The sequence below is a fragment of the Pseudopodoces humilis genome, chromosome 5, assembly GCF_049639895.1.
Source record: "Pseudopodoces humilis isolate 2021_Gansu_Grassland_sample_001 chromosome 5, ASM4963989v1, whole genome shotgun sequence".
NCBI classification, from domain to species: domain Eukaryota; kingdom Metazoa; phylum Chordata; class Aves; order Passeriformes; family Paridae; genus Pseudopodoces; species Pseudopodoces humilis.
In genome coordinates, this window is record NC_142204.1 from 17,030,160 (window position 1) to 17,043,039 (window position 12,880).

At 37.2% G+C, this 12,880-nt stretch overlaps 1 protein-coding gene across 1 annotated transcript in view; it reads left to right on the forward strand.

The window, feature by feature from the left end:
• The window catches only part of SYT10 (synaptotagmin 10), a 33,642-nt gene extending 21,096 nt beyond the window's left edge, over positions 1–12,546 (forward strand). The window contains exons 4-7 of the mRNA XM_005527912.2: positions 9,154–9,274; positions 9,613–9,784; positions 11,257–11,386; positions 12,475–12,546. Coding sequence (XP_005527969.2) covers positions 9,154–9,274; positions 9,613–9,784; positions 11,257–11,386; positions 12,475–12,546 — 495 coding nt within the window. The remainder of the gene's footprint in view (positions 1–9,153; positions 9,275–9,612; positions 9,785–11,256; positions 11,387–12,474) is intronic.
• The last annotated feature ends 334 nt before the right edge of the window (positions 12,547–12,880 follow it).

The following is a 12,880-nucleotide window of genomic DNA, read 5'->3' on the forward strand; positions in this document are numbered from 1 at the left end:
GTCTTAAACAGATATAAAATATATAGATATATTTTATTATTATATTATTATAAAATATATTATGTTTTAAATATTTTTAATAGAAAATCTACCAAAGACACTAAGTCGCATTTAAATGACTAATGTTGGCCAGAGTCAACTGAACTTGGATAAGCCTTGAAAAAGAAAGATCCAGCTGGTTCTAGAATTGGTGGGAAATAATTCTAATCAGAGCAAGAATGCTTTGGTGTTGGTAAGGAATCTCTTTGCAAATCAGGCAGGCTGTGTGAGTGGAAAAGGCCCTACCCATCCAGTAGCCAAGATGCTACGCTGCAAATTTCATTTCTCTCATGCTTTTTACTTCTTCACCTTCTCTCTGTTTTGCTGTATGCTCTGGGAAGTTTTTCTGTCTCTGCTCAGACATGGTTCCTACACCCAATGGTCTGCTTTTGTTGTTGCTAAATGACAGATGTGGAAAATGGTAGAAGTGATAGATCAAAGAATTAGTCCAAAACTTGAAAAAAAACAGTGGAAACAGCCTCTCCTTAGCTGTGAAACTTTTACCTCTCTTCCACAGTCAGGAATTTTCTACTCAGAAGTTAAAAGGAGGGTAAAAACAATTCCTGTTACCAGAGTGAAAAGAATCTATTCTTGTGACACCAAACTTTGCAGTCTTAAACATTACTACAGAGATTTACCAAGAAAATGGATTGCAGCATTTTGCCTATGAAGGAAATTTCCACAGGAGATCAGGACAGTCTTTGTTATGCAACAACTCTTTGTCAGCAGTTAACATAACTTTTAAAATATTTGCTTGCACAAATATAATTAAAATTTTAAAATAATTGCTTGCACATAGAATTTTTATTTGGTACAGGAAATACAGTCTGGGAAAATCAGACCGGATTGTTGCACTGAGCCCTTTTGGCTCTAAACCAAATAACTCTGTGTGAATCTACAGTTTTAATACACTTTCTTTGCTCCTAATAATAATTTGAAATTATTCTATGGAAGTGCAGGATTGGCCCACACACACACACACTCTCATTTTTATTCTCATTGTTTTCAGATGAAGATATTTATTCACATTTTTTAGTTTGTATTTTTACCTCTATTTTTGCATTCATGCCATTGTCTCTCTGTTATATATGATGTTGAAAACATACCATGTTTTATAATATGTAAGATGTACGTGTTTTAAGTGCTAAAGTATATTCATTTCTTAATGTTAGATTATTAACGTAAATTTAGAGCAAAATCAGTAGTGCAGGTAAAGTATCTTACATACCTGATATATTCCCAAATTTTGCTTGTACAAGTGATTGAATTTTCAATTAATAATCCATCATTTGCTTCTGTTCACCTGATTAATTAAAAGAACAATAAAAGAAAAAAATCAAGAGGCAGCTTTAGACTACCTGTGAAGGTTGTTCAGTATAATGGAACACTGTAATTTTCACTACACTTGAGAAAATTAATTCATAACATTAAAGGCAAACAAATAATATCAAATGGATTGTTTAATCAACACATGAGACTTCTGTTTCTGTCAAGTGCTTGTAAGTCTTTCATATATTTCTGAGGTTTTGTTACTATCAAAATATACTGCATACTTTAAAAAAAAAAAAACAACTCTTTTTTTTTTTAGTTGCTAACAAGCACTTCTAATATTCAGTGTGTTAAAATTTTCTACTCAAGAAGTCCGCTGCTGGCGATCCACCAATTTCTGCATGTAAACATTTATTAAGTTCCTAGAATACTTTTAAAAGTATTTTAAAAGTTATCACCTGCTTTGGAAACTTCCTCTAATGTTGTTGCCTACAAAAATTGGCAAGTGACTGTCAGAGATTTTTTTTTTTTTTCTGAAGGTATCCTGTGAAGTCTGTTAGAGTAACCAATTATAGGAAACTATGCAACTGGGGGGAAAAAATTAAAGCTCAGAATTTAGAGGAAATTTCCATTTCCAACAGTGGTAGTCTCTTGGGGATCTTAGTCATCAAATTGTCAAGTACTTGTAGCCTCTAGAATTATCTCATGTAGACAGATGGAACTTGAATATTATTTAGCTCCCCAACACGAGGCCTTTCAGTGCTGCAGTTTGCTCATTTGTGAAGTGGAATGCAAAAGCAGATTTTGTAAGGATGTAGTCTTCATGCTGTGTCTGTGGTGCATGATTGCAATTGGAATACAATTAATAGTGTCACTGGGAAAGACAGAAGTGCTTAAATATATCTATTTAAAATAAGTAGGACAGTAACATTTGTCTCAGTTCATTTATATCAAACACTTGCCAGAGTAGGAAATAACAGGTAATTCTGCTGGCTGCTGGCCTCTGTTATGAAAATAGATTCTTCCGATTTCCTCATCAAACAAGAATGAACCCACCTCTGAATTTCACCCATGTTTGCTTTGTTTTTCTCCATTTCCCCTGTTTTGTAGGTGGACAAAGCCTTAGACCTCTCCCTGAGTAAGGCAACTGTGGCAGAGAGCTGACAGAGATGTCTTTTGTAGCCCAGCGTTGAGGCCACATTTTAAGGATTGTCCTGTTTCTCTGAGTGTTCAAAGAGCAGCACTGTGAGGAGAAGTTTTATCACCAGCAATGTAGTGGGCTAAGCCCTACAGCTACCCATCTTCATCAGAATGCACTGAGATTTATGAAAGTTTCTGGAAATGCACCTGAAAGGTTCAACAGAAGCTTAAACAAGTGTGAAAGACTCAGGGCTTGTCAGTGTAGGAACATTTATCATCTCTGTAATGGGAACAGCCCCTTTTAAGCCAAGAACTGCTGGCACTTGTCATTTCTGCTCAGGGCCAGTGATAAAAGGGATCCATGTGACCAGTGCTCCTGCTGAGCAGGTGAGAGAATACTCTGCATCATTCTTTAGAGGAAACATTTTGGACAATTTATGTTTGGAACTGCTTTAGGTCCGTTCGATAACTAGAAAAGACAACTGAGAAAGGGTGAGTTTCTGTCCAGTTACTGAAAGCAGGGAAGTTTTCTACTAGTATTGTTGTTGTTGTTGTTGTTATTGTTATTATTAGTATTAGTATTAGTATATGTTTCTCTTCATTTGAAACAAAAAATTATTTGAATATTTTGATTTCCTAGGGGCAAACTGCTACTTTCACTCTACCCTAAAAGTAATAAGTATTAGGTGAATGAAGGGCATGGTTTCCTCAAGGGATTTTAATACCTCTGCATCCAGACAGTGCTGTGGCAACTGCAGGTATATGACTTGTCTGACCTGCTGTGCCCTGAGAACTCTCTGACTTTCTCACTGCAGTCTCTTTGCAGACATTGCACTGCAGCTTCAGAAAAGCATCTTTCTCTAGGAGGCAATATACATTTTGGTTCGTTCTCCTGTCACAGTCGGTTCACAGAAGCACCTCTGTTCTCAGCTGTTCTGAGGCAGGAAAGGGCTTCCTTGCTGCCTGGCAAGATGTAACAACCCCCCTGTGCACAAGACAGGTGGTTCTGTATGGAGGGAGCAGCACAAGGAGCACCCAGGAGCATTCCAGGGCGCAACTGAGGGCATTCTGCAGTCTCAAGGAGCCCTCCCTCTGCCACCAGGGCTGCAATCTGCAGCAGAGCTAACCCAGGCTCAGACAGGCATTAGCCTTCTGCAAGCAGAAGTCAAAGTCATTATAGAGCACCAGGCCCCACTGCTTCCATACTGTCTTCCACAGAGGCAAGAACAAACACAAACTTAATTGATTCATTTCCCAGGGCAACAGCTCAATCAGGAACGGGTGCTGAGAGGAAGGAAAGAGCTGGGTTTGATATGCAAAGAATAACAGAAGACAAAAATAAATATTAGCGGTGGGGACAAGGTTTCCAAAGGAAAATCCCCTCGAGAGGTGGTAGAATTAGCTCTCCAGTTTGAGCCTCACAGAACTTTTAATAATTTCTGTGATAGCAAGGGTACCATTGGATTCTAAATGCATAAATGAGAAAACAGACTGGTAGATTTCTGTCCTGTTCTTTACTATCACTCTTTTAAGTCTTGAGATGTGCCTCAAAACCAGAAATACCTTAATACATTCTTAACTAATTTTCTCAGGGGATAGATTTTCTTTCTCTCTCCATCCAATTCCCAACACTCATTGTTATATTTTATCCCTGATTCTTGAAGCTTAATGTCAGTAGTTTTTATTGGAAAGGAGAAATATATATAATATGTTTCTAAACAGAGAAAATCTGTGCTGTGGGGGAATTATCTTCCTGAAATATTCAAGTAATCCAAAGGTCTAGCTCTGCCAACGCATTTTTCTTTAAATTTGCATACTATATAGAAAAACAGTTTTCAGTGTTACTAAAGGAAACAGCTAAAAGTCTAAAAAGGCAAATGACTGAATATCTCCTTAGGTAGCTAGAAAACTATTATTATTATTTATTACAGCCACTTGCTAAAAATATATCAGGAAAAGTGATATATATATATCAAATATGCAAATATGAATTTGCATACTATTGCAAATAATTTGTTTAGAAATCAAGTACAAATGGAATTCATGCTGCTGTTAGTATTTTTGTTATGCTACTCTTACATGCAGTCCTTAGAACGTCATTCCAATTACAATTAATAGGAAAGTAGTTCCAGATATTAAAATTGATATTAAGAACTGAAATTGTTACTGTGGATTATGATAATCTGAATGATAAATAAACTAGAAATAAGTAACTTTTGAGGGAATCTAATTTCTGCTGGACTATTCATTATGCAGATACTTATTATTTTAACCATGGAAATGAATGAAGGCTAGTAACAATAAAAGCATGTACATTTTCCTGTTCCAGTAACATTTACATAGATCATTGTAAGAATACATAGCAAGTTGCTGTTTAAAGATTTTGCTTTAATTTCAAAACTTGGAAAAGCAGTGGAAAAGAAAATGAAACAAACATCAGTGAAAAAATGGTCTAAAGTTCACTTGTGACTCATAAAGAACGTTTTTTTCACATATCAGGTTCCAATAAGCTCTTTACTCCTGCTGTCATAGGAAGTCAGTTAAGATGTTGGCATAGAGGAGGGAGACTTTGAAGTTATTAGACTATCAGTATAGGCAATAAACAGTTTTCCTGTTCAGTTTCAGAGTTATGGGGGTTGATATGTGAGTAGAAACCACCTTGAATCTAGAAGGATCTTCCCCACTGCACTTGTGAAGGTTCCTAGTTAAAAGTTATCTCTTGAGTTTGGTGGAAACAACTGAGAAAATTAGTTGGAGTAAGTATCAGAAAAGCTTTTTCTAGCAATAGCAGTTCAAAAACCTCAATCAGTTTTATTGATGCTCCCCTACAAGTTCTCCAAACTTCTCCTTGTGTCCCGTCCCTTTTTTTCCACAGCCTCTGTAGAAATGATGCAATTTTTACAGGCATATGTGTGAAAATGAGAGCACTGGTGTCCATTGGGTATGGAAACAAATAGAACAGCACAAGGAACTTTTTATTTCTGACTGTGCCAACTCCTGGAGTAATTTCCCAAGAGCCACAAAGCAGAGAATGTGAACAGATCCTAATGGATCCATCCTTAATGGAAGTAATGTAAAAATATTATTAGCACATTCATTCACGTGGTTACTAATGTGGGAAGAGAATTATGCTATTGTAAAAAAATCTGCATTCTGTAGCTCAAAACCCACAGAGTTCATCAGAATAACTGATACGTGCCTGCGAGACCACTGTTTTCTTTGTTTTATTTTGTTCTAGACCCACCATTCCAGAAAATGGATGGGATAGAGGTAAAATGGTAGCTATTAAAATAGCTGAAGCTGGTAAAGTGCTGGCCACTGTTTCAGGTCCTTAGCACTGTGTGATGGCTGGTGGATACAGAAGGCAAATAAGTGAAGGAGAGATATGAGGTGTCAACAAATGCTTCCATTTGCATAAGTGCAGCTGTGCTTGATACTGGTTTTTCTTCATCTGTTATTGGAAGCCAGTGGGAGGCAATCATTACAAGCATCCATAAAGCTAGCTGTTAATTGAAATCCAAATTTAGTTCAAGAAGAAAAAGAAAATCTCAAAATAGGTCTATGAAAGAGATGAAGTGTCATGGGAGTTATCTAAGTCATGCGCAGTTTTTGGAAAATATGTGATTCATGTAAGGCAATCTGAGGATTGTTTAAAAATATGCACAAATGACAACCACTGTTGTGACAACCACAAGATTGTGTCTTGTGAGCTGTGTTTTGTTTGAGGTGCATTGTAATGCAGATGTGATTGCTGGGGGCAGTTTCTGCCTTGGTTTCTTCAGGTTTGCTTCTACTGAAGGGTTCCTGTCAGATTACTTGTGTCAACTTGATTAGCTAGTGTATTATAAATGAGAAAAAATAAATGAGAAAAACATGAATTTTCCATAGCACTGAGATTCTAAATTAAATTGAATCCTATATTTAAGTCTCAACTAAAATTGATAATGTTTAAGGATCCAGGGAATTAAAAAATGTTACTCATCTTATTCAATGTGATTAACAAAGACTGTCATGATGAGTTTAAAAAAACCCAACCAAACAAAGTGTTACTATATTTATAATCTAGGTCTGAATCTGTGTTTTCAGCCCCAAATTTATGAATATCTAGTGCTCAAATTAACAATAAAATATGTGTCTGAAAATGGAGATATCTCAGACATTTTATGCAGTACGTAGTTTCTTACACTATAATATATAGGTATAATTTTAATCTTAATTCTTCAAAAGAATATTCGGAACTTCACACATTCACACTCACGTGTGAAGGAAGATCACCAGTCTTGGCAGATATTCAGAGAAGAAACTGCTTTTCTCTGCCCCTCAAAAATGTGCTGAAGAGTAACAACAGAGTGAGATTGGCAAGCATTTTGAGCAATGCTACTTTTAAACTGTTTAAGTCATAGTACATAGTCCTGTCTGTATTCTGCTTTATCAGCTGAGCTCACACAAACCTTTGTGTGTATACCCAATTTTTCTTCAAAGAGAAATAATAGAACACACAAGTTCATACTCCCATGTTCAAAAATTATTTTTTCTCTATTCACCTACACAAGCCATCTCTCTGAAGAAGAAAAAATGAGATCATTTTATGAGCTACCCATGGTGTTTCATGATGGAACCCATCTTCATCGCCTTTCTCAACATAGGTACCTTAGGTAACTCTGAAGCACTGAAACTCAGAGAACTCTATTTTCTTCTCAAACAAAAGAGTGAGATCTGTTTGACTGAGATCTGTTTGATACATGGATATGAGAAACAACCATCAGACTCTTAACTCAGTGAGTAATGCCAGTAAGAGATGCTCTGCTTGAAACAGTGTTCAGATATGTCAGAACTGTAAAATATAAAACATCACTTACCGCTGTAACAAATTAGTGGAAAGAATTACCATTCATTTGTTCAAGTTTTATTTGTTTTCTGAAATAGAAAATTGAGTTTGGTAATTTGCTTTGTGGCACAAAATTCTGCACTCTTTGCAGCAAAGAAAGGGAGAGGTCAAATAGCTCTATATTGTCCTGTGTGAACTGAATGAGCTCAATCATTTTGAAATTCTGAGAAATCTGAAATTCTGACAAGCATGAAATTTGCCCACAGTGCACGTTCACATGCTTATCAAACTAGTAATTGTCAAAACAAAATCCCACCAAAATGACTGAACATGTGAATTGACTAACCTATACAAAAGTCAATATTTTATTACCACTGCAACAGAGACTTTAAAGCTAATACAAAACTGTATTCTTCAATCTAGTCTACAATGCAGGGAGAAAAAAAAAAACAATAACAAGACAAAATACAAAAAAATCCCACCCCCAAAGCATGTGATTAAGTCCATCTTTACTCAAGAAAGATGTGAAATACTTGTTTCAATTTAGACAGAGTATTAGCCTGAAGGAAGTCAATAAAACTGTTCACATAAGCAACTGAAGAATGTGAACAAGAAACACTTGTCTAACTGTAAACAATGTATTTGTCATCTACATGGCAATCATTATTTTAATATGTTTCATTTAAAAATATATTATGCTTGCCTTCTAATACTAGAACAGCTGTACCACAAATCCAGTGGCTCTCAAGTGAATTTTTACTCTCACCTTAACTGTAGGTTTGACAGATAGAATATTGAAGCTGAGATGTCAAAAATAAGTTTTTTAGTATTAGTAAAAAATAAAAAGTCCTTTCAGATCACATAAGTATGCTTGAGAGTGGCTGCTTTACAGAGTGTCTTCCTTACATGCCCCTTACAAACTCATATCTAAGTTCTTCAATTTTTGGGGAGGTGGGGAGGTAGCAAAGGTGTATTTAAAATTAAGAACAGGAACATTTTAGAACATAAAAAATATCTCAAAACCTAAACTTTTGCAATGTTGGGATCATTGTATAACTGAGAAAAGAAAAAAATAAGAACTGGTAGAAACTTTCTTAGGTTACATCTCTCAAGTATTGTAGCATCTAAACTGTATGTAAACGTCCTATTGGATGAGTACTTAGCACATGGTCTCGATATAGAACCTGTCTCTTTGTGAGGATTATTAACATTCATGTGGACCCTATCTATTATTTTGAGTATATTATCCTCCAAAATATTGTTGTTGAGCCAGGAAAGCTGTGGGTGCTACTCCTTTACTTTGCTTTCCTTCTGAAACATAGCAACCTCTCCAAGCACATTGCGAGCAGTAAAGAGAGCAACTTCCACAAGCATGTTCTTCTTTTTGAAGCACTTAGACAGGATTAACTTTTTATACACATACCTGTGAAGAAGTTATTCTCCTACATAAATTCCAGTGTCTAAAGATCATGTAAATGTGACTGATCTCATTATATTTCTTCAGATCAGAAGGAATCATCAGATCTTTTTCTATTGGGGCTGATGGAGCATGAGTGTTTTCAAGAGCAGAGCTTGACATTCTACTTTCAGCACCTTTTTGTTTGTGTGAATTCAACACAAAAAGACAAGGAATCCAGATAGCTTTGTCTCTGGTTTTGTTTTAATTTCTCGGTTTAGTTATTGAAGATCTTTTCCCTAAAATGTAGTTTTGTTGTTACTCCTCCTGTACTTTATGGAAATAATTTTTGAAAATTGCTTGTGACCTCTTCAGAAGCATCTGAGGCTGCAAAAGATGGAAAAAATATTACAGTTTTGCATGATCTGAACTGAATTTTGGTAGTATGATCGGGTTTCTAATAATTGCTTTTCTTTTTCAGGAAAGCATAGATTTGGGTGAGATCATGTTTTCCCTCTGTTATTTGCCTACTGCTGGGAGAATGACTTTGACAGTCATCAAATGTCGAAATCTCAAAGCAATGGATATAACTGGTGCATCAGGTGAATCTACTTTTTTTAAACAACAAGGCAGAGTCTGTTCAGGAAGGGGATGATTAACATCTTGGGATTTGTGTGTCTAGCATGGCTGTGGGATGGAAGGAGAATGGCTACAGACCCATTTAGAAGGACTGCCTATCTATGGTCTGGCAGCCAGGCTGTCTGGAGAACCCATACCTTTCCTTTGCATTTACAACATGATGAAAGCAGTGTTTACCAGGGTCACTCAAATCTTTGCAGCTTTTTACCTTAGCAATATAACATTCTTACCACAGTGTTTTTGTGCTGCACATTTGAATGGCTTTGGGTCCTAATGCATGAACTGAATATCTGTTACTCAGATCCGTATGTCAAAGTGTCGCTGATGTGCGAGGGACGGAGACTGAAAAAGCGGAAAACAACCACAAAGAAGAACACATTGAATCCCATTTATAATGAGGCCATCATCTTTGATATCCCTCCAGAGAACGTGGACCAGGTCAGCCTCTCCATTGCAGTGATGGATTATGACAGGTAAGCACAGTTCACTTGCTGACCACTGAGACAATTCCTGATCACTGCAAGACACTGCTTTTTGCCCCCTTGAGCTTACAAGCAGCTTCAGCATCACAAAAGATAAAGCCTTGGAGCCTTGTCCCGAAGAGGTTTGAAGCTTCCACACCTTTTAGAGCACATGGCATTTTATCTGTATCATAAATAACTGAGATGAGGAAGAAATATGGCTCAATTTTCTTTCAGGCCACTAGCCCTCATACACATTCCTGTCCATTTCTGCGGGCTGGACTATGTACAAACTTTATAAATCAGGTATGTCCTCTAGCTTAAAAAAGTCCCTCACACCTCTAATTTTTATTTAAATAGCAGGTATTTGAAACTAAAGAAAATTTCAATGACTAAAAATGAATTAAATGCTAATTACATCATTGAATTAAGTCATAATTAATGCTTGGGTTAATTCAGTAAAATAACCTTTCAATATGTAACCTTTGGGTTCAGCCCTCACTGATAACATGTCTAATGCTAATTATCTACAGCATCACTGAGAATTGACAGGAAGAGACTCCTGCTTAGAGTGGCTCAAGGACTGCAGGTTGATCAAGACAGTGACTGACAGAATCCTGCCTGAGCCAAGTCTGCTTCATTCAAGTGCTATTAGTAATGAGCTCTTGAGATTGCTGGACAAATAAACAGTGAAAGTCCAATTTAGTAACATCACCCTTCAGACTGTTTTCCCTTGCCATCAGATTTCTGGTTGTCCTCCAAGTTCTGCCAGGAAGACATTCTCGGTCAGACGTGAGAGTGGCAGCACGGTGCCATTAGCAGGGAAGGAGCACAGCAGCTTGCACACTTTCAGTCCCCCTCAGCTCCTCCTTTCCCAGCACTTGCTAAGGGGAAATTGGAAAGCATTATTCTAAGGTACACAGAGTCAAGGTACAGTGTTCCTCAACCAGTTTATGGCACTGTGAGGAGCACGAAACATTAAGGTATGGCCTATTACAGCTAAGACTCTTACCTTTCACATTTTTGACTGAACTTCCAAAGATCACAGCAGCTAGAGCTGAGAAATAGTTTATGAAATTATGTCTGAAGCACTTGCAGCAGGAAATGTATTCCCCACCATTTTCCTTCACCTTCCTCTCCCACAAAATTCAAGCATGTTTTCCTTCAGATAAATTTGTGTATTAAGATCCTTTTCTGTCCTTGTGGCTTTTGGGTTGTAACCTTTTAATGGCAAGGATTATGTTTTCATTGCTTTTTTTATAGCTGCTAGAAGCACTCTGGTAGTAGCTGGAGGTTTTTGATGTTACCATTACAGAGTTTAATATTACTACGCTACCATCAAAACTAATATCTGTAATAAATGATGTGAAAACTTGGGTCCTGTATTCTGTGCCACACTAAACCAGCAAACAGAATTGTATACCAGATATTATTAAAACAATTTTTTATTAAAAATCAATTTTCTCCCTTTCTACAATTCTCAGAGTAGGGCACAATGAGGTCATTGGAGTATGCCGGACAGGAATTGATGCCGAAGGCCTTGGAAGAGATCATTGGAATGAAATGTTGGCTTACCCACGTAAACCAATAACTCACTGGCACCCATTAGTAGAGGTAAAAAGTAGCAAAATTTTCTCTTTGATACTGAATGTTTTTGTCCCTCACATTTACGGACTTCTGAGAATCATGAAAATCGGTGCAGTACTTATAGATCAGGTAGAAGATCATTAGCACAGCCTAAATCTATTTGCATGGGTTTATCTAACACTTAAAAGAGCCTTTTCAAGAGTTTCCATGACACTCTGAAGGCATTGTAAGATTACATTTAGACATTTAAAATTTCCAGAGGTTATGATAAAGAGCTTACAGCTACTTAGAGGAGATCATTTGCAAAAATTTCAAAAGCAATCATTTCCTATTCAAAAATCTTTAGTACAAGCTGCTGTTGCTAAAACATTAATCTGGAACTGGCCTGCAAATTAGGCTAAATTGTGGCAACATACCAGCAGCTCCCTCCAGAGTTATTCAACAGATGCTTACTGGAAGCTTTTTCAAATGTAGGGGGTGATTATGTCTACAAGTCCCTGGGCTTGGACTCCCTCTGCGATCTGCTGTGGCCACACATTGCTGGTGTTCTGTACACAAAATCCTCACAGCTCTGGACACAGAAAGACACATATTGAAGCCTTAGGAAGCAGCAGGGGCACAGTTTAGCCCAACACAAAAGCAATCTCTGTAGAAAAATTAGTTTCTGCCTGAGGCCATTTGATTTCCCCACTCCGTATAGCACATCGCTGCACAACATGTCCTGTGACAGGTAGCAAAAGCATAATATCAAGGTTCCAGGAAAACACCAAGAAGAGTGTGGGAGAAAGAAAACTGAGTCAAGGCAGCAGAAAAGTGTCTTTTAGAGGTTCATGGCTCTGTCTGGTTCACGTAAGTTAGGAGACAGAGGCACCACCCCTGTTGGTGAAATAAACCCACTAAACGAGTCAGAGGCATTTTTAAAAAGTCATTTCAGAAATTTTCTTTCCATTATTAATTCTGCTGGTGAGTTTGACATCAGAGAACTTTGATCCAAAGATCATAAAGGGTCTAGATATGATCTGGATTCTTTTTTGAGAGAGTCTCTCATCCTCTGAAATGAGAATGATGCACAGCCACATACGAAGACATTTGTAAAAATAACACTTTTCTTGCAGCTACCTGGCCGAGCAACCAGTTTTGATAGCCAGGGATCCTGCTCCTCACCCAAACCACCGCTTACGCCCTAGGGAGTGAGAATGGATTCATCGTGGTCAGTACCCAAGGCTCCCTTGTAACTCACATCTACATGAACAGAAGGTTTGGCTTCCGCAGATGAACTGTATCCATAATTTTTTACCAAAATACATCTTTCCTATTCTAAGTCTTATATGGCAGTTTATAACAATTTGTTAATGTGTGAATGAAGTTGGCTCGAGTCAAATATAACCCTTCCTCATGCAAATTCATTCACCTGTTTTACCTCTGGCATGTGTCCAGTGTCATATTCAAGCAGTGTTTTGATGGGGCCTGTACATTTTCATAGGCAAAGAAATCTGAAAAAAAGATCCCTTAAGGAATTCA